Source organism: Papaver somniferum, chromosome 9, assembly GCF_003573695.1.
Source record: "Papaver somniferum cultivar HN1 chromosome 9, ASM357369v1, whole genome shotgun sequence".
Lineage (NCBI taxonomy): Eukaryota > Viridiplantae > Streptophyta > Magnoliopsida > Ranunculales > Papaveraceae > Papaver > Papaver somniferum.
In genome coordinates, this window is record NC_039366.1 from 23,802,278 (window position 1) to 23,825,728 (window position 23,451).

Genomic DNA, 23,451 nt, shown 5'->3' on the forward strand with positions numbered 1-23,451 from the left:
CTTCTTCATCAGAATCAAAATCAGTATCCCAAAGAATTTTTCCAGAAGCTAATGAAACCTCGCCTGCGTACTCTTGGTGATAATATTCGGGTTCATCATCAAGAGTAGGAAAAGCTACTGCATATGCCGATTGTCTACGGTTCCATCTAGGACATACTGAAGAAAGGTGCCTGAAACCACGAAAATTATGGCATTGAAAATCATCATTAGTAGATGTTGTAACTTTAGAAAAAAAAATTCCTCTCTCTCAAGAGTTTTCTAAATTGTTGTGGAGTAACATCCTTAGTATATGACGAACCAGATTTATCCTTAGAGGATTCAGAATTGTTTGCAACTTTAAGAGAAATCACCTCTTTTCTAGACGCATGTACAATATCAAAGATCTTTAAATTTCCAACAATATTATTTCTGGAGAGTATACAAAGATCGTTTGCTTCTTCAATGACATGTTTCTTAGACTCGAATCTTGATGGTAGGGACCTGAGAATTTTGCACACAATAACTTTCTCTGGAATAGTTCTTCCTAATGAATATGAGGCGTTAACTATTTGAGAAAGTCTTTGGTTAAAGTCATCAAAGGTTTCATCATCAGACATGCGAAGGTTTTCCCAGTCAGATGCTATCTTTTGAAGCCTTGCTTCTTTCTCTGCATCATTCCCTTCAAATACGGTTTTTAAGATATCTCAAGCATCTTTAGACTTATTACACGTAGTCACGTGGTGCTGAAGATCTTGGGTAATGACATGGATGATAGCATTTAATCCGTCAGAATTTTGCTTTGCAGCAAGAATCTCAAGATCATCATAATCACCAATATCCTTTGCAACAGTTACACCGTCTACTGTAACTAATGGAAAGTTATAGCCATTAACAATACGAACCCATGATTGAAAAAATCGCACTTGAATAAAAGCACGCATAGAAATTTTCCACTGTAAATAGTTCGTGTCATCGAAGGCTGGCGGTACGTTTATAGATATAGCACTTCTGTCCATAAAATCAGATTGCTACAAACACATACTTATGAGGTCTTAGCGTGTTTGCCTGTTCTAACACCAATTGGAAAAGTGGGGGTCTAACAACCACACCCAATAATTCGTTTGGCAATCTGTATGGACTAACTCCAATATACTTTCAAGAAAATCAACTAGACAGTCAGACTCAATCTTGAGAAAAGTATATCAAAGAGTTATATCTCAATTTCTCAATTCAATCCACAATCAAACAAACATAGGAATTTGCGAGCCCGATTGAATATAAGAAATAACTTGGATGGTATCAAAAACCAATATCCAAGTGTCAATCAATTTAATTAACAACCCAAAGGTCCGATTCAAAATTGATTGAACTTACGCATAACCTGTGATATTTCAATTATATAAACAAATATAATGCGGAAAAGAAATAACACAGACACCAGAAAATTTGTTAACGAGGAAACCGCAAATGCAAAAAAACCCCGGGATCTAGTCCACAATAAACACACACTGATTAAAAGTTGTTACACCAATTTCCTACTACCTATTCGGACTAGATGTAATACCTGTTCCAGCTGTATTCAAGCACTTATAGAACTCCTAGCACAACACCGATTGTCTTTAGGAATTCTTCTCGTAAATCTTCTAGCAGAACCCAAGGCTCTCTTTAGAAGATGCAACAACACGATTGATACGATTCGATCTTTTGTTTGCACAAAACACCGGTTTTACTTCCCTTTAGATGTGAACCAAGGTTTTGGAAATCTTGTGTTTGTTTCGAACAACTACCAGATAAAAGTAGAGATACCGAAACAAACTTGTAGATTAGGGTTTTAACTTACAATCAGTATGCGTACACACAGGGAGCCCGTGAACCTGATTTTCGTGAGTGAACTTGGGCGATTCGAAAGATCAATATCCAAGTTAAGAAAACCCTAATAATTCTACAACAAGAACAACTAGAATAAATCTAGAGATATCTTGTTTAAAACTTCTTAAGGATTTTTAGGAGATACCTTAATCGAAGTTTTCTTTTTAGCTTCCGATTTCAACTAACAAGTGTTGGTATACAATCGAAAACTGAAATCTACCAAAACCTAGGGTTTATGATCAACAACTCTTGAATGATTTTATATCAGAAGAGAAAACATTAGAATAGACAAGAGGTGAAAAACCTATATTCCAAGTTGTATAATCAATCACGAAGATTAATCCAACTCGGCTCTGTGATCCCCAATACAAAGACTTTCATCTCACTTTTGTTCACGAAGAACGGGAGACATGGAAAACAACCGTATGAATCTTATACCAATTTTCCAAAGGGGATAAAAACGTGTAGCACTCATGAGCCCTTTATTTATAGTGAACAATAACTTGGAAGCTACGCAAAGCTATTTTCTTTTTTCAAGACTCTCCTAATTTTGGGAGTCTTTCCTAAGTTACAACTCTTGCCAAAATAATTAAATAAATAATTAATTAGCAAATATTGTATTTATGTGAGTAAATCACATTTTAACTTAGGAAGGAATCACAAACACTTTAATATGGTAATCAAATATGTTTGGAGTAATAGCTATCTTTCCTAGATAAGGAAACATCAATTACATGACCAAAAATGGCTTCTAGTCACATAATTGGGCTCAAGTCTGTGAACCGTTACAAACAGTCCATGGATAGTTTCCTACTAACGAACTGTAACAGTTTCAGCAACACTTAAAACTGTTACTTTAATAAATCACTCATAACTTCATCGTTATAACTCGGAATTGAGTGATTCCTAGCTCATTGAATTCGTAAGCTCATTCAATATAACATGAGAACCTTTCCAGGGATAAAGGTTATTGACACAAGAGTCGTGGCTCAAATAACCTCGAGTATAGATACATAAATGTACATTAACCGTCATAGGAATTGTTCCATAGAGTGAGAATTTGTTTCGATAGATTAGAAAGGTAGAATTGAACGAGAATCCAAATGAAATCAATTACCACATACCTTTGTTGATGAAATCCTTGTTGATGTCTTCTTGTAATCTTCAGTCTTCATCCTTAAGAGTAGTTCTTCTTAGACCTAATCTAATCCGAAACTATCTTTGGTATACTAAGTCAAGAATGTATTTTGACAACTAAAATTGACAACTAACTTGACATACCAAAGCTAGTGGGTTCAACCGAGAAATTCTCTAACAATATGCACCATTTTTAATGAGTAGTTTTGATTTGGTATGCGGGGAGCATCATGATGCGTAAAATATGGATTGTTAACTCCATGATCAATCATCTTTTGGTAATAATCTTATAATAAAACCTAGTGAATTTTGTGTACATACTGATTATGAAGAAAATATTTCTTTCAAACTTTCTTAGAGTATATACTGGGCATGAATTCGTGTCGGTACATATGAGTTTAATGCGTTCTTCTAAACCCTTGGTTATCTCAATCCCTGCATCAAACCCATATATGATTTTTTGTTATGGTACGTACTAGATATAGTTAAAGATTCCATCTTTAATGATTTCCAATCATGTTTAATAATAATTTAGATTTATGCTCAAAATTTAATCTTAATATGTATCCAATTGTCTATATGAGATATTACGGCTAGGTTTATAGTTTTAAAACCAATCGATCGATGTTTATTATGTTTGGGTTTCTTATTAGTCCTCCAAACCGTAAACAATCTTGGAACTTATCCAAGTGCTTTTACAGTTTGGTTCATGTTTTGTAGTCAATCGTAATTTGTTTACGTTTGGTTTCAACCAAACCGTAAAAGGTCCTGAAACCTAAAATTTTCGTTAGTGCCTTTATGGTTTGGTTCGTGTTTATCGTACCTTTCATAATTGTTTTACAGTTTATTGTTCTTCTTCATAAACCTAACCGCAATTATACTTATTAATTTGTTTGTGCATAATTTTTTTTGAAATTACTTATCTTAATTCAATCATTTTTATTGCTTTATGTTGCAATGGGGCAAAACCCAAGAACAATAGCCTACTGAGAACGTGTGTACCCTTGCCATGATGTTCATTTGGGGAAGATGATAAAGATTTGAACAAAAATGATATGAACAAGAAGGATTTGGTGAAAGAAAGTACCTCAAGAGGAAGATAATTTTTGGAATACATGAAACAAAATCTATAAATTGAATGGGAATAATTTGATTTTTGAGTTATGAGCAAAAGTGCACTTGTGATCAGGGAAACACCTTCTGAGGAAGAATATGATGATGAACGAGAATCATAAGAAGAAGATTTTATTATTGAAGGCAAAGGAACAAAAATTATTGGTGCTTCACCTGAAAGTTCACCTAAACCTAAAGCGAGGGAAAATAAGTCGAGGAAGAAACCGTCACCGAAAAAGCAAACATATTCCTAAAGGCAAAGACATGTTGTTGCCTAAGAAGAAGTACCAAAATACACCACCAACTATTTCTTAAGCAACCTGTATGGACTAAACTCGAATGCAATTCCTAGAGTTCAACTTAATGAGTCTTAATCAAGGAATTATACGAAGAGATTATATCTCTTTCTCTCACAATTATAATGTTTACACGACCAAGTCCGTGAACCTTAATATGTGTGAGAGTACTTGGACGATTCCAAAGATCAATATACAAGAATCATTCAAGTCGTATCCAACGAACAAGGATGGATGTATCTACTTTGATTGATTAACGTACAACCTTTGATGTTTCAATTATAAAGATAAACAATATAATGCGGAAAAATAAATAACACAGACACCATAGATTTTGTTAACGAGGAAAGCGCAAATGTAGAAAAACCCCAGGACCTAGTCCAGACTTGAACACCAAACTCTATAATAGCCTACTATCAGAACTTCAGATTGGAATGTAGTTGAGACAGAATTAAACCGTCATAGCAATTTAGTTACAGATGCGCTCCTTACGCCTCTTGAATCCTAGCAGGACTCCGCGTAATTGATTCCCTTAGCTGACGTCCTTTATAGCCTAAGAGTTGCTTTAACTCAATTGAATACTTTAAACCAATCTTCCTCCCACAGATAAGCCTATTTATGATTTCTGTTCTGATCAAAGATCAAGGTAAGGTAATCTATTGCAATAGACAAAGTCTAGAAAACCTCAAAATACGGTCTTATGACTCCCGAAGAGCAACCTAGATTATTATTCACCTCACAAGTCGAAACTTGTGGAATCACAAAGTATAAGACGAATAAAATTTGTGATTTCTATCTATCTTGTTTGAGTCAGCAACTCATCAATCAAAATAAAATCAGGATACTCGAACTATCAAGATAAAGATATTTGGACCTGGCTTCACGAATCCCTAAGTGAAGTCTTTTTAGTCGATAAACCTTAGAAGGGTTTGAAAGAGAGGACGACTCTAGTTTATAACTACGACATACAAGAATAGTGTTAGAGATTTAAAAATCCTAGTTGTTTGAGGTTCTCCTTGTATTCACATTCAAGATCAGGGTTGCTTTAGGTTTAAGCTAAGATAGATTTGAAACCAAGCAATCAATAATCATCGTTAGATGAAAAACTTGACTTGAGATTATCATAGTAGAATATTCACTCTGGTTAGGATGGACCATAACCGAATCGTGTATAATGACCTGTTCATGTAGGTTAACCGAAACTATCCAATTGAACCATATACTTAATCATTTTCATATAACACTTTAAGACTTCTCATGAATCACACATATGATAAAAAAAAGTATAGATAGTGTTTTTAGATAGTTGATGAAATGCCGATTATCTCATAGAAATAATTTTGATGCACATAAAAATATTCAACCGGGTAAGTACGTGTACCTGGTACGTGTATTGTACCTGTTCGTGAATGTCTATGTCATGGTACATGTACCGGGTATGGATACCCTTAAGACAAAGAATGGGGTCAGAAACTGACAGTCTTTTATGGTTTGCATACCGGGTATGCGTACCGTTTTCGGTATCAAAACCAACAGATGTTTGCATACTGGGTATGCGTACCGTTCCTGGTTCACGATTCACTGACTTTTTGTGATATGGATACTGGGTATGCGCACAACAAAGTCTTTGTCGAACTATAGCTACACCGGTACGTGTACTGGGTACATGTATTGCGGCTCCAGACTTATGACAGTTCTCTCAGTATGTGAACTTGTATGTATAATATCATGTATCCAGATTAACAATAGTTTTATCTCTCTCTAATAATCAATTCAAAACATTCCTGAATAAAATCAATGACACATATCACTGTTCCATGCTATTTTCAAATGATTAAATCTTGAATCATAATTTAAGTCATGAACAATAAATTGTTCTAAACCAAATTAATCAAGTATGGACGAAAGTTCTTAAGCATAAGTAGTCATATTTCAAGAACAATATTTAAGATAAAGTTGACTCAAAATTTATGTTATGCATGTACAGTCTAATTTAGTCATGCGACAATGTCTCAAGGATAGACATGTGAAAACTTGAGAAATAGGTGGTTCAGTCTTCACTTACCTTTTGATGTTGAAGTTCTCCAAAGCTACTGTTGATCTTCTCCTTCAAACGGTATAACACATTGATATCCGAATCTCAGCTACACACTTCTATCCTAATCTGAGACCTGACTAAATGTAGACTAGAAATCAAGATATAGTTTTGACAACCAAATTTAACAACAAGCTTGAGATACCAACACTTGTGATTTAGACCAAGCAATGCTCTAACAAGAAGAATTGCAGACCGGAAGATCATACTTGTTTGTTTTCTACGTGCAATCCATTTTAAGCTCTTGGTGGGAGCACGAAGACAACTTTATAAACTCCAGATGAGCCAATGAAAGATTCTTTATTTGTTTATCCCCATATTCATCATGGAAAACCGAGTAATTAAGCACCCCCACCCCACGAATACATTAATTGTTACATTTGTTCCCATTTTTCCCGTTGCTCACTGTCCAGTTTTGCTTTTGCGTTGTAGATGGTAGGTAAAGTAAAACTTTTTTTTGGGTTTCTATTGCTTTAAGTGACCGAGGATATCAATAAGTTTCATACTTTTTTGGGTCATAAAATTTACGATAACCTTTTCTTCTTCAGCTAGCCATGCTGCATAAGGATGTATTAGCAAAGTCTCTGGTATTGGATGGTTATGACGACCACATACAACTTTCTCAGGAACCACATTTTTTTGATGTTCATCTTGAATTAAAGCTTGAAAGTGCATCCGATCTTCTTAGGGAAAGTAGTATTCTTCCTCCTCGTTTTTATTTTATACGTACACGGTACCATTTTCCGCATGACTTTTATGCTTTCCATTATATTGGCAAACCATTTGAAAGTGGTGGTCATTCACTTGACTATTACAAACTACCACATACATAATTAACTTGCCATGCACTCTATCACACTACTTTGCACCGTCTTTGAATTCCAATATCTACACTTGGAAACAAAATTTAGATTTTTTTTTCTTTTAGCAATTTGGTCCACAGGATTGGATAACATATCTTTTCATTATTAAAAAAAACCTACCAAGTTATGCAAATAGTGATGGATAATATCTTCATTTAGATCATTATTTTCTTCAGGTCGATCATCCATTAGTTGAGGTTCAAGCATGATCCATCAATCAAAATATCACAACATTAGTCAAAATAAACACATCAAAACTACACTTACGGCTAGGTCTTTATAACATCAAACCCACCATAATGTATGCCTATCCGTAAATTCATCTACTGTTAGTTTTTTTTTAGAATACCCAACCGTGGCTAGTGTAATAAATAATATTAAATAAACTCATACATGTAATTTGGATTCAAAATACCAAAAACCCAACCATTATATATATTTACGATTAAGTTTTCCCAATTCCATTCCAGTTATAGTTCAGAGTTCGTCATAACCTAACCGTAAAAGCGACTTACGGTTGGGGAACGAAGGGGTAACCCAACCATAAACTAGCCTACAAGGTTAAAAATTGAATCTTTTCACTACTTTAGCTAATTTTGATAAATAAAAAGGATATTGGAGCTAAGTTAGAGGTATACCTTTATTTTGAACCGTTGATTTTTTAGTTTTTCGGTTTATTTCTCCAGATCATCCATCCCAGGATTTCCATAATGAGGTATGTAAAATCTGGTTTCTCTATCATATAAAGATTTACCCACCTCAAATTTTTCAGTAGGATCACTCATTTTGGGGAAGTATTTTGATCTAGCAGTGCTAGATCATAAAGTATCTATCAGCATCTCTACCGTCTATTTAGTTAGATATGACATCAGCTAACAGAAAGGTAACCACAGTTATCTTCTCCATTCAAGGTAACCGGACAATATATATTTCGTGTTTTTTTTTGAGACTCTTTTGAAATACTCTCTGCCTGCTGGTTAATTTCTACAAAACTATTTTCATCTCTAACTATAATCATTGTGTGTGAGCAGATATTTCAAGAAAATATTTATATCTCTCCCATTAATAACAAGTGAAACAGATCATCATTGTTGTTAATTAATATTTATATCTCTCCATTAATAACAAGAACAGAAAGCTTCAAAAAAGCTAGAGCCGGAACCTTTTAACTTTATATAGATTTGAATCTCACTAAGATATCGAGCAACATGGAATCTTTGTGATATGAATTCCAACTAGAGAGTTTATTTATTGGACTTCCCAATTGGATTAGAGTGCGCTTATAAATGTAAAAATCTCAACCAAGTTTTTAAAAAGGTGCATCGTTGCTTGGAATCCAATACTAGTTCTTCAATGATTCTTATAATTGCTTTTCATTTATCTTTTGAGTCCAGAATTTCGACAACGTCCAGCAAATTAAGTGCAAGAGATATATGGGCGGTATGATATATCTCAAAAGATATGCCGGGGAGTATGATACATTAACGAACATGTAACTGGAAGTGATAATGTTCCATAAGAAATTACAGTAGATTTGAATATCATGGGACAAAAAATAGTGAAAACATTCCGATAATCATGGTTAAATTCTCGGGTTTAATGATGTCATATCTAACTAAATAAACGGTAGAGATGCTGTTAGATACTTTATGATCTAGCACTGCTAGATCAAAATATTTTCCCTCATTTTGGCTCATTGAATATCAAAATCTATGATTTTCAACGAAATCTCAAAGTTATTTATTATTTTTCTCTATTTTTGCTTCCCACCAAAAATAACACTTAATCTGATCTGGTTTCCACACGAAGTATAAAACAAAAATGCTTCAAAAAAAAAAAAAATATATATATATATTTATAAAACAAATTTAAATAGGGGTAATTTATCATTGCGGAAATATTTTGGATATGGGGTCTTCAAAATTACTAACCGGTGACCTTATTTGATAATCCTCTCTAGTATTTCCTTTTCAAACATGCGGTTATAAAATTTCTCTAAACCCCTGCTAAACCCCTGCAGAAGCAGTTCATGATGAATACATGGAGAGAGATTTAATCTGCAAGTTTCCTTGTTATTTGGTGGGATACCAACACCAACTTGTATTAGGATTCCTGATTCCTTATTAGTAGTTTCAGAAATAGAATTCTGTTTAGTTGTAAGTCCTTGTTCTGTTTCCTATAAATAATAGTCTGTGGTAGATTGTTATTCATGCTTTGGTTACTTGATTATGTGTTGATATCCAATCCTTATTCATCATCAGTTTAGGGTTTCAATTTTCATTAATTCGCTTTCCAATTTCAAGTTTTTTTTTTTCTTCCGAAAACCCTAATTCTGTAATCAACACAACTGTAATTGGCACAAATCTCTTAATGACTACTTCATCACAAACTCAATCAAACCCGTTCTCTTCTTCTTCTGCATCCCCTTCTACATTTGTAACCCCTTCCACTGGAACTACAGCAGCATTTGGTTTATCTGCTGGACCTTCAACAAATCGTTCATCAGGAGGAGGATCTCAACAACCTTCCTCACCATCGAACAATTTACCTACTACAATCCTTAGCTTTGGAGTCACTTCTGCGTCTGCCAAAGGTACACCTGCATTTGGGTTTCGCAAAACAGCAGAATCTGCAGGCATTGGTTCTTCAGCCCTGGGTGTGTCAGCTGTGTCAAATGCGGCATCAGCTTTTACTATGCCCTCGTCTGGAGATCCAACTGCTGCAGCTACTGTTACTGCTTCGATAACATCTGCAGCTATTCCTTTTCCTAGCATATTTTCTTCAACTGCCGCCTCTTCTTCTGCACCCTTGAGCACGACTATGAAATCAACAGTTTCATTTGGAACTGGTTCAGCATTGTCCAATACCACTGCTAGCTTTACACATGCGACTTCTCCTGCATCGGTGGCACTTGCACCTTCAAAGTCTGTTTCTCACGTTTAGGAACGACTGGCCTACTCTCTAGCCCTGCACCTGCAAAGCCTGTGTTCTCACGTTTAGGAAGGGCAACAATCACCACCATGGATCCACTTCTGTCAGCAAGTGCAGCCCCTGCTACTACAACAAGTGCGACTGGTCTACTCTCTAGCCCTGCAACTGTAAAGCCTGTGTTCTCACGTCTAGGAAGGGCTACTGGATTGGCATCAACAATTACCACCATGGGTCCTGTTCTATCAGCAAGTACAGCCCCTGCTGCCCCTGCTAATATTACAAGTGCGCTAACAACTGGCCTACTCTCTAGCCCTGCACCAGCAAAGCCTGTATTCTCAGGTTGTCAAGTAGTCACCAACACTATACCTGATTCCCCGGCTCTGCGTCTCAATTCTTTGCAAGTTGCTACCTCTGCTGGTTCCACACAATTCATTACTACTCCTAAACAAGAACCTGAACCCCTGGTCCTTAAAGTTGCCGATCCAGATTTTTATAACTTAGACAAGAATAAGAGTGAAGAATGCTTCGTAGTTGATCAGAAGTGGGTCGTTTTTGACAATTTAGATCTTATGCCCAGAAAATATGTTCAGATCAACAAAGTGTATTCACCTTTCAAGGTGGATGCTACATGGTTAGAGTTTATTGCTGAGGATATCAATGAGACTGCTTGGAAGAGAAGTGGGTTACCTGTTGCTTGTGGGAAGTTCAAATACGAGAAGACTCAGAAAACTGATACAATTACAGCTATGAGTTCATTCTCCCATATGATTTTCAGGAAAAAAAATGCTAATGAGACTTGCAGCATCTATCCCCGGAAAGGGGAAACTTGGGCCCTCTACAAGAACTGGAACATTAAATGGAGCTCTGATCCGGACAATCACAGAAAGTACGAGTATGAATATGTTATAGTCCTATCAGATTACACTAAAAAATCAGGTGTTTTAGTTTCCCATTTGGTTAAGCTAAAAGGTTTTGTATGCCTTTTCAAGCCAACCAATAACAATGGCATGGCTTCCTTTCAGATACCATCCAATGAAATGTTAAGGTTCTCTCATAGGGTTCCCTCATTTAGAACAAACGGTAAAGAACGAAAAGACGTCCCTGAAGGTTATTTTGAACTTGATACTTGTTCCCTTCCCAGTAACCTTGAAGAAGTGTCTGGGGTCATTAAAGTGGAAGCTGAAACTGTTGATTGTAATATTGACGGTTCGTTAGTATCCATAGAAGGAGAGAAAAAATCCTTACAGAAGAAGAGAAAAAATCCTGATGCAGAGAGTACCTTGGATGGGAGTTCCCGAGGTGGCAATAAGTCTTCTAGGATGTCAAATGGAGGCTATAAGAATCCCAATGAAGAAAAGCGAGCAGCAGAAGCTTCTGGTCGACCTCCGAATAAGAGCAAGGCTACCAGTGTTTCAGATAGCGAGAAAAATGCTGCTGTTGATGCTAAGGAAATGAGTCCAGAAGTTGTGAAAATCATACCTGGCAGCATGGACGAGGGTATCTCCTCCTCACCTTCTTCTTTGAAGATTTTTGAAATGCTAGGCACGGAATTGTGCAACTTTGACGAAGAGCGATCCTGCGAAAAGTTTAAGACTGGCCAGATATAGGCTGTGTATTGCAAATTGGGTAAGTTGCCCAAAAACTATGCTCAAATAGTGAGTGTTGAATCATTTCCTGTTTTTAAACTGGCTGTGAAGTGGCTTAAATCTTGCGATCCACCAAGAGGCATTATCCCATGGGTTGAGAAGGAAATGCCAGTAAGCTGTGGAACATTTAAGGTCACGTCTAGTGAAGCTGTTGTCTTTAGTGATTCCATTTCTTTCTCTCATCAGTTAAGTGGGATACCAACTGCTAATAACATATTCACAATACTTCCAAGGGCAGGGGAAGTGTGGGCGCTATATAGTAAATTTCGCTCTGACTTGACGTGCTCGGACTTGAAGAAATGTGAGTACGACATTGTTGAAATTGTAGAAGTGGTTGATGTTCATTGGATAATTGTATCGGTTTTGGAAAGAATTACTGGTTTTAAGACGGTATTCAAAGCTAAAGAAACAGAGGGACTTGATTCCACTGCGGCTATTCCGTGGATTGAATTGTATAGATTCTCTCATCAAGTGCCTACTTTCATGTTGTCAGGAGGAAGGTATGGCAAGTTCCGCGGCTGTTGGGAGCTCGATCCCAGAGCATTGACAGTTTGTTGATATTGGATGAACCACAAAATAACAGGTTGGTGCAGATTTTATCCAGTTTGACAAAAAGTATTCTCTTTTGATATGATAACTGGATTTCTTGTCTAATAGGCATTTTTTGAGATTTCCTTGTTGGCTTTTAGAATTTTGGATGAAACCAATGATGTCAGTATAGCATCTCTTTTTACCTAGGTCTGAAAGGGTTCGTGTTTTGTGGAGTTTAATAGAGTTTTACTCTGACAGGATCTATCAGTTATTTTGTGAAGTTATACTTGTGCTTATAGAGATATGTACGTATGTAGAATGTAATTAGTAAACACTTCAAAGACTGTTTTTTTTGGATTCATGTACAATCTCTTGCTCTTTTGATATATATTTATTTTGTTACATTGTGAACTTTAGATTGATGAAGATTTGTAGGTGACACCTTTATCCAAGTGTCTGGCATCTGCTTGGATAAAGCAGTAACATAAGGTGCAGTCTAATGGTTAATCTCGGTCTTGAAATAGTTTAAAATATGATTGGTGACATTTTCAAAAGTGCTGTCTAAATAAATTCTCTCCTTGTGATGCGCACTTATTAAATGCTGATGATTAAACAGTTTTTATGGATGCTACTAGTGTAAAATTTCATCTACAGCTTGACATGTGATTCGTAGCTATTGGGCGAAACTTTGATCATGGTATTTAACTGATTTCCATGGTCTGATCATTTATTGTTTGAGCCACGGCTACGACCAGAATTTTTTGTTAGATTTTTGGTTTTTCGTATAATTCTAACGCAAATTGAATGAATGTTGCTTTGCAGTTGATCATATATCAATCAACGTGCTGTTCATTTGCCATTTCATGTATAGCTGGGATGTTTAGTAGGACAGCTGGGATGTTTCGTAGTACTGCAAAGATAATAACATATAAATACTTTGTTTGTTTCTTAAAATAATATAAATGAATGTTGAGCTAATTATTGTACACTGCAAATGTGAAGTTTGTTACTGAAGCTTGAGTTGTTTAATGCAAGTGAATCAATCTTTTGCTAGATCCAAGTGCAGGTCAGTCATCTGATTCAATCTTCCTAGTCTTCATGTATATCAACCGCGGAAGATGCCAATTGTGAGCTCCTCCTGAACTTTGCTCCATTGTACCAATTTTTCTTGAAAATGTTGCTGTTCTGAACATGACCGACCCCAAATCTGCACCAAGCCCAACATTAAAAGATGTATCTTATGGGTCTCTCAGATTTCTTAATTTGGATCGTTAATTACCTAACGGTTAAAAGTCAAATTGATAGATGATAAAATTACATCTCTTGAAATGCGCTCTTTTTTTTTATGGGGGTGTGTAGTTTTTAATGTAATGAAACATTCAATTAAAACACATTAACATCTAATTTGTTTTCATATGGTCTTAAATGGAATAGTGACAAAAACGTAAGATCATCTGAATCTAACTATGCATCAGTATAACACTTTAAAATCTTTAATATACGAAGTATTGCTCAGTAATTCTATATTTTTTAATGTTACTTTGGATCAAACTGGGGTTTGGATTCAAAGTATTATACTATGGAATTTTTGTTTATGAATCAGTAGTTATTTTTTTGAAATATAAGTATCTGTAATTTTGATTGTGAAATTTGGTACTGAACTACAACCGCAGACCCCTCCAGATAAGCAACTAAGCTAGGGATACACCTGTTTTTGTCAACATAATGTAAATACACCAAGGTAGGTTCATTTATGGAAGCTGAAACTTTTCACAGGAACACCGCTTGAAGTTGCATAATTTCGTGTCTGGCAAACATTTGAAGAAGAAGAAGAAGGTGAAGAGGGGATGTCCTCCTCCACACTGCCAGGTATGATGTCACATCATCTGGACTCATTTCCTTAGCAGGACTAGCTGTGGTTTTTTCACTGTCTGAACACTGGTTGCCTTGGTTTACCCGACTGCTTTTTTTTTATTAGTTAATGCGTTGCATTTTGTTAATTTGATGCCAACTGAGTTAAATGAGCAGTACTGTTGTTTAACCAGGCCTGTTGACTCTGACGTAACATAATCCAGGTCAGATGTGACAACAAAATCAGTACAACATCTGACTAAGGAGACTCCATTCCAAGTCAGCTGTCAGAACGGAGTTATCTAACAACAAAAACCATCTTATCTGCGGTTTCTGAAATATTCACAAAGGACTACCTGAACTGATGTTACATTTGTTAACAGGCTTTAGGATCATGGTTATGTAGCCAGTGATGCTCATTCTGATATTTTGATATTGCGCTTGCTTGTTAGAGTTAGAGGACTAGAAAGCTATACTAAGGTGGCAACGGTTTATTTTGATTGCTAATGGAATCATACTGAAGTCATGTCTTAACTGTTTCTGGACTTCTTTGGTAGATGGAGGTTTAGATCAGTGTGGATTTGATAATCAAATTCCTCTAGGTAGTGACTCATGAATGCTGATACCACTTCAGAATTGCAAAAGAGGTGGTGTCTCCAACAGCTGACAACTACAAATTTATTTGGTATAAGATTGATAGAATTAGGCATCTTCACGCTGTGTGGTTCTTCGTTTTATTGGCAAATTTATTTGGCACAAGGTTGGTAGAATTAGGCAGTTTCATGCTGTGGTGTTTCTTCGTTTTATTGGCATGATGTCCTTAGAATTAGTATTACTAAGTTGCTTGGGAAAATTTTAAATGATGGAGGTAGTAGTATCTTTGTATCAAGGGATTATCCATTTCCTGTAGGCAACAAGATTTTCTCTGTAGCCAGATAATGCTACATATTGCATTTTACCTGTAAACATCTTATACAAAATGTTTTGCTTACATTTGCAGATTTGTGTATTGCATTGTAATCACTTCTCCACGTCTGGGTTTCCATCAGAGAGAATGCATGTCTTTTGTTTTTTTCTTCTCGTATTCTTTTGTTTCCGGGATTGATTATAAGTAGGAAGTTTCATATTGTTGAATTTTCAAATTCTCAGTTTTTATCAATCAGCTTGCTTTGATCTGATTGTGCATTAGAAAATAGAGATATTTCTCCTGCCTAACTTATTCATCTTGTCTATTCTGTGCTCCTCCTCCGGTCATTTCAAGTCAGTTTTTGGTGGGTTTGTCATTCATATTGGTTACTTTGCTGGAGAGACTGGCACAATTTCTGTAGGTGATAAAGTGACCTGCAAAGTAAGTTACACGTACCCTTTTGTGGTGGTGCCGTCATGGGGAAAAACCTGTACATAGAACAGATTCGAAGTTGATGTTGTGAATGAGCTGATGTTGGGACTGATGGTGATGGATGCAAGCAGCTGATTATGTGAAGGTTTACTCGTGCAGAGCTTTACTCAGTTAGGTGTTGTTATTGTCTATATTTCAGTTTCAAATATTGAACTATTTAAATTTTCAGTTTGTGTATCAGATTCAAATTTTGAACGGTTTAAATATTTTATTACATTTTTTGAATTTTCGAAGATGTTAGTTGGAATGTCTAACGACTATAAAGCTGCTGACATTCAAGATTCAAAGATAAACAAGATGTAAAGAACATGAAAAGTAAAGATTAACACAAGCATATAACGTGGTTCGACCATGAAGACCTACATCCACGGGAAAAAAACTATCTTCTTTATTGATTAAGGTCTTACCCTCGATGTCACTCAAACTTCTCTGTCACAGTGTGACAGTTAAGGGCTACCCAATACGGCTGCCTCTAGTAATTCTGTGGATGTGATTAGTCAGAGTATGGTGCTTGATATTGGGTCGTTGTGACCATTTGATTTTGTATACGTGTCTTTCATCTGTTGAGTAGAGTTAGGGTTAATGATTGGTTATTTAAGGTGTAAGAGAAACTTATCTTCTTATTATTTGAAATTTATGAATTGAAACCCATTTTGGCTGCGTTCTCATGAACCAGATTTGGCCTATTTCTTCACGGATTTGAGATTTTATTATCCATTTTCTTCACCATTTCATCTCCTGATTGTTAATTTGTTGTGGTAATCACAACATTCTCACTCTCTTTTTCTCTAAGTCTCACTCTAGAATTCTCTGTACAAAGATCATTTAAGATTATATGCCCATTTCCTTCTACATGGACTGGCATTTATAGACAGACTAGACTCGTGAAGGTGTAACCCGATCTCGCCGATCTGATGAAGTTGTCGTACATCTTCTCATTACTTCAGACGAACTCTATACTATCCTTCGTGATGTCTTGCTCTGTTCCCCTTCCAAGTTGTCTTGCCTTGTACATTATCGTACTGCTCCTCCTTGAGGGGCCTCGTACCACACCATCCTCGGGTTGTAGTATGGATCGTCTGTGTCTTCCGATACGATGCATCTTCACCCACGCCTCTTCTGATCCTTCATTAAATGCATTCCTTATTTTTAGACTTGACCGTCTGAGTTGATTAGACCACTCTCCACATGCGTCATTCATGTAGCGTTGTAGCAGGCGTATCGATTCAGACGAAATACCTTTTAGAGTATGATTCGATCCTCCTATCTCATTATCTTATCATGAGACCATCTCTTAAGATGTTGACACGTGGCGATTAAGTATTTTACCCTCACATGTCTCCCACATAAATACCTATAAAGTTTTGTTCCGTCTTATGATAAGTCAAGGTGCACATGAACCAATTGATAATCCGGTCTTATATTCCCGACGAACAGCCTAGAAATATCAACCACCTCACAATAAATTAACTATATGGTAGTAGAAAAAGTTATTGGGGAATCACAAAGAATGCGACGAAGAGATTAATGATTACTTTTTATATATTATCTATCGGAAATAAATCTCGAGAAAATCTTAGAGAATATAGTACTCAATACGATAGAAGAAGTAAGATCATAATACGCTACTACAGAGAAAATAGTTAGACCTGGCTTCAGAATCCCGATGAAGTCTTTAAGTCGTTAACCTACACGGTTTTGGAATAAACCCAAGGTTAAAGGAGAATCGACTCTAATCGCAACTAGTATCACACAGGAGGTGCGGGGATTAGGTTTCTCAATTGCTAGAGTTCTCCCTTATATAATCTTCAAATCAAGGTTTTCTTATTTTGCTTAGAAATGAAACATTCATTAATCATCGTTAGATGAAATCCTGATTTAAGATGCAAGCTAAGTTTTGCTTGAAACAAAAGCAATATCTCTCCACCATTTGATGGACTTAGCTTGTCACACACAAATGGAATATACCTTTATTTATATATGGGTAACTGTACCTAAACGTGTAAATTTAGTTGACTCAATAATAGTTAACCAAAGTTAGTGATATGAACACTTTTGTCTAATCCACATTCATCTAACACATCTAGATCACTTATGATGATCAGTGATCACTTATGATGATCATAGAGTTGTTCAATTGTTAATAATCACATAAAAGTATATATGATCCAATTGAAGCAAAATTGGATTGATTCATAAGCAAAAAAATCAATTCATGAACATTAAGCCACAGTTTGCAAAGATTGCATTCCTTATTATATAAATGTATTTGTTCATGAGTATGTATACATACTTTGCCGATTTTAGAACTTGAACTGTTTAAGTATGCGAACGGGTATGCATACTTGAGTTCCGGACTTTGGTCTTTAACCAACAATATGCAAACGGGTAGGCATATTTTTGTTCCGGACCCAACTCAGGTAAAACTGTGTGCGAACGGGTACGCATATTTGGTTCTCGGACTTTCACAGTTGAAACCATTTGCGAACAGGTATGCATACTTGGTTTCCGGTCTTGAATCTTACCAACACAGTTTATACATTAAGTACGCATACTGTGATGTTTTTCTAGACAAGTGTTTTTGTTCTAAACTCCCATTTAAATCATTGAAACATTCTTAGAAGAGGACAATGGCTGTCTCACACATACCATTGGATAATAAGCAATTTTCAAGTGATCGAATGATCAATATGAAACTTTCTAAGTCGACATCGAATGAATGTCTCACACAAATCATGTAAGATGTTTCAAGGAAATTTCCACATGACCATATTTTGACATAAAGTCAAGAATAATGATGAATGTATCTAAGACAGAAATCTACCAACACATATTTCAAGAAATAGATAAGCGAGTTAAACTCAGCTCGAAATATCAAGTGTGCATGTATGAAAACTATATCATATACGGCTTGTCTCAATAGGAGATATGTAAGAATATGATAGACTTATGAGTGATAGATAAGTTTTAGTCTTCACATACCTTTTGTTGATGAAGTTCCTTCGAGTTCTTCAGTAGATCTTCGTTCTTCAGTTGTAAGCACGGTGAAGTATAAATCTCAACTACACAATCTATCCTAGTCTGAAACACCTATTGGTAGCCTAGAAATCAAGAATACAGTTTTGATCAACTAAACTTGACAAACAAGCTTGAGATAGCAACGCTTGTGAGTTCGACCGAGCAATGCTCTAACAGTAAATATTACAGGTACTGGATATATTGACGACACATATTGTTCCCCTGTGTATTTGGATTCAGTATATAAACTACTAAAAGTAAATATTATGGTCATAGTTTACTATCTACACTTACCGGTGGTTACTCTCCAACTTAATTCAAAAAAAATGCATGAATACCAAGTAAATATATGGAGAGACAAAAAAAAACAAGTGAAAATTGTTCCAAATTTATTGTGAATGACACCACAAGGCTTTAAATTTTGTGTGTAGCAGTTATAACAAAAAAACGTGAACAAGACATCGCTAGGACGTGAGTACGTGAGTATCGGTTTGAACTGAATGGCGCAAATTTTAGCTGAACAGTCCTTCCCTTATCATACGAGAATAAAGGATGTAAAGCAAGGGCAATTTCCCAATGTCATATGCATATTGACCACGTTGACATGGTTTGTCGTGTTTGAAAAATGTGGTATTCGTTTCTATCGAGTCGACATTCTAATCCATTCATCTCCGTACGTATTGCTTTCTGAGGACTGGTTTGACTGAACTAATTGTCAAATGGACTTGTATGCTTATATAGGGGAAGTTTCACTCCTTCCATCCCGTTTCTACCATTCTTGGTTACCTCACCAAGGCCCTTTTGTGGCATCTAAAACTCTTCTAGGTTTAATATATCACTTCTTTGCTTTCATCTCTTGAATCATGAAATCATTAGGGTTAATTATCTATTTCCTCTGTTTCAAAATAATATGATGGTTTCATGTGTAATTTATACATGAAATTAGTCTATTTTTTGAAATGGAGGTTGTAACTTTTTATAAAATAGCACATGTCGATATCGCTGCAGTACAATAGTGATATCAATGACCTGATCAATTGAAGCTCGCCAGCACCAAATTCATTACCATTAAAAAAGAACATTATACGAACTAAGCTGTAAAACATTTGTTGTGTAGAGTCGGTCATGTGGCCATGAAGTTACTTGTTAGGTATATACCTCGTTTAGTGGTTGCATAACCAAACTAGTGGATGCATGAACCAAAATATGGCTGCATAATGTGTTGCGCATCCTTTGTGGTGGCTGCAAATTTTTTTATACATTTTTTGTTAATCGGAATGCTATTTTTTAGGCACATGCATCAGTTTAATGGTTGCATAATCAAATTAGTGGAGCATAAACAAAAATATGACTGCATAATATGTTATGCTTCCTTTGGGGTGGCTGATAACGGTTATGTATCTAGTTTTTGATATTTGTGCCTAAAAGAACACTTATAACTGATTTTTTTCGTAAAAAATAAATAAATTTGGTGTCGTTGTTTGTACTCGTTATGTAGATCTCGTTAAAAACGTTCCAACGAGATACAATTTGTAAACTTACAAGGAATGCCTTTTTGTATATGTATTATTATATATGCAGTCACTCTATCATATTAAGGGTACTTCTATCTTGTTCGTCTAATTTCATAATTTCAAATAATTATGGGTCTCACCAAAACTAGAAAAAAATTTGGGTTTGTGAATATGAGTGAGCATTTGTTCAAGGATCCAGTCCCGCCTATCCTTTTTTTTCGTGGGTGGGTGTCCGACCCATACACTAATTGAGGACGTGGGTGCAATTTGCGGGATCCAATAGATTTTGGATTGGATATGAATGTTGGTTTAAGAATATGTTAGATACCGACACCCATTATATTGAGTATATGAAATTTTCATAAAATATGGGTGCTGAATATCAATTACATATTATTCTCTATATATTTATCTTATTTATGTATCACATACTTCCATCCAATTTGTAGGCCTCAAAATTGAGAGGTAGGAAAAAAACAGGTAATGATTGTATTTAATCTTTTGTAATGATGATTTACTGTGTTATCATCGTGGTTATCAACTGTAGTATTTGTGAAAATGAAATCCATTGGGTCATTTGCATCTAATCCATCCATTCGCACATCCGCTAGATGCTAGATCGGATGCGAATGCTAAGCATGAAATGCAGAATGTGTATTGGATTGAATGCAGGTGAGGCTAAAACCGAATTATCCAACCATGCTTATCCCTATCTGTAAATAGAAAACTTATTTATTATTGGGCCTTACCCTAATTTCTGATTTGGTAAATAAGACTTCTTCTTTTTTTTTTTGTTGAAAAGAGGCGAACCTCGTACAATATATTCATTACTGATTTTGATGCTCCTAAAGATATGAGTGGGAAATGATTAAGACATGTTAATGGTGGTTAGAGAGAAGACTTCCAAACAAAAAAAATTAATTAGTACTTTTTCTTTGAAGCAATTTAATTAGTACTGGTGGTAGCCAAAACATGCACACCATGACTTCAACTTAATTTAGTAAATTGTTTTGATAATTATTTATTGGATGTTTATGTTGAGACAATAACGTGAACTCTATAAACATTAATTTCAGTTTGACTTGCTCTAATACTGCTCCTGCATAGGAAAAATACCCATCGAGTTGTTCATGAAACCATGTTCCTTACAGCTTTATCATCTCTGGCTACCTTTCAAGTTTCAACTTGCCATCACAGCTGACATCTTTTGCTATGGTTTTTATACCATGAAAGGATGATGACGGCGGACAATATTATTGGAAGGGGTATGGATGTGGATAGGGTGTGCCGCTTTTACGGGGAAGAAGATGAAACAAATGCTCATTTATTCTATGATTGTTGGCGAACAAAGAGAATTTGATTTTATTTTGCCGAGGGATGCAACTTCAATTGGAATTACGATATTGATATTTCCGCAATTATAAAAACTTGGAGTCATGATTGGGATGATGAAAGACTTAACCGTATATGGAACAACTTACGGGTTGCAATATGGTGGTGCATTCGGAAAGAAAGGAATTCTAAAATATTCGATCACAGAGAAACTTGGAAAATCTAATTCGAGATATTAAGATTCAAGCTTATTTTTGGGCGGAGTCAAACACTAAAATGTTGGATTTGACGGCTAACATGGTGATAGCTTTATGGGACTCGTATTTTTATCGGCCGCATTGAGTTGGATAGAGATGTTTGGTGGTGACTTCTTTTTTTAACCATGCTTACCTGGCTATTTGTTCTTTGCTCTTTTCTTTGGGTGATCGATTCCAAACTCAGTCTCCCTTTTTTGTGTCGGTTGTATTTATTGGGTTGAGATACCCCCTTAAATACCTCTTTTTCAATGAATTCTTTCCTATTGACCGATCAAAAAAAATAAATAAATAATCACAGCTGACATCTCCCCGTAATGTGACATGGAGTGCGAATGTGGATTCATAGAAGTCAAAGAATTAAAACTGCCGGATATTTTTTCTTTTGGCCAAATTATTACCCAGAGGATTTAGCTTGTATGAGTCGTCGTTTATTTGATACCAGGTACGGAGGTCCCGGTATGCCATGTATCCACGGTTTACTATTAATTGATGGGTAATTTCCATCCAAACTATAACATGATTGATAAGGGATGATACCGAAATTACTGGGGACTGGTACCATTCAGCTGATCCAACGGTCAGGATTGTTTAAGACCTTTTTGTCCTATATGAAATGGTATCAGCCCCTAGCAATTTGGTATCATCCTATATCAATCCTGATCTATAAGGGCCCAGATATGACGTGATATAAGAAGGCAAACAAATGTACACGTGTATTTGTGTTATATTTATTTATTTATTTATTTATTTATATATTTTTTTTTATTTTATAAAAGTAAGTGTAAATATCAAATGATGAAAAAAAAAGTTTTACAAGAAACTTGTGGGAAGCCTAACAACAAGTTGTGTTCCAACACCTTTTTGAATAGCTAAACCTATTCTAACGAAAAGAAAATTATCAATTTTTATATTTACATCATGCCTAGCTATGTAGGTCTTCAACCTTATCAAAAACTCGATAATTTCAATACCAAGTTCACCCAAAATAGTAAAAGCTAGGGTATCAAAACTATAACCATTAGCATTACATAATCAAGGTATTTAACCTGATTTTGCATTAGATAAGATTCTGTAAATTGAATTTTATTTTTCTGAAAAAAAATGAACTTTTTCATTAATTTTAGTATATGGTTAAATTGGGTTTAAAATAAAGATTTAGAGAATACTAGGAAACAAGAACAATACCGATAAATAACAAGAACATGCCATACAAGTACAATACTGATAAATCCGACAAGAAAAATAGAACGATTAGCAGAAAATGACGAATATAAGAATGAATAAGACCGATTAAATTAATGGAGTAATGATTTTTTTTTTGAAATTAAATTCCAACCATTTTGTTTGGTTTCCTTCTTTAGAAAGAAATGCTCCTGAAATTGGAGTGATTTGCTCAAGTCTCTTAAAAGTTGTGATGAAGCTTTTTTCATCAAAATTACCTTTGATGAAGACTCCGATGAAGATCTCGTCACTGGATGATTCAAAGATGAAGATTCTGGTGAAGATTTCGTCAATGAATAACATCACTGGTGAACTTAAAACCCATAACAACCAAGAAAGACCAATTAAAGCCGAGATAAACCTCTCTAGTAGAGGAGAAAAAACCATCATAATAGCGCA

The 23,451-nt window shown here is 35.5% G+C and overlaps 1 protein-coding gene across 1 annotated transcript; it reads left to right on the plus strand.

Moving 5' to 3' along the window:
- The first annotated feature begins 10,510 nt into the window (after positions 1–10,510).
- On the plus strand, positions 10,511–13,334 carry LOC113311592. Its single transcript, XM_026560413.1, has 2 exons — positions 10,511–12,512; positions 13,283–13,334. The coding sequence occupies exon 1, from the start codon at positions 10,511–10,513 to the stop codon at positions 11,888–11,890; it is 1,380 nt and encodes a 459-aa protein (XP_026416198.1). The 3' UTR covers positions 11,891–12,512; positions 13,283–13,334.
- Positions 13,335–23,451: the final 10,117 nt, after the last annotated feature.

Excerpts from the sequence above, each read along its gene's own strand:
- LOC113311592 (XM_026560413.1), top strand. The coding sequence starts at position 10,511 with ATGGGTCCTGTTCTATCAGCAAGTACAGCCCCTGCTGCCCCTGCTAAT.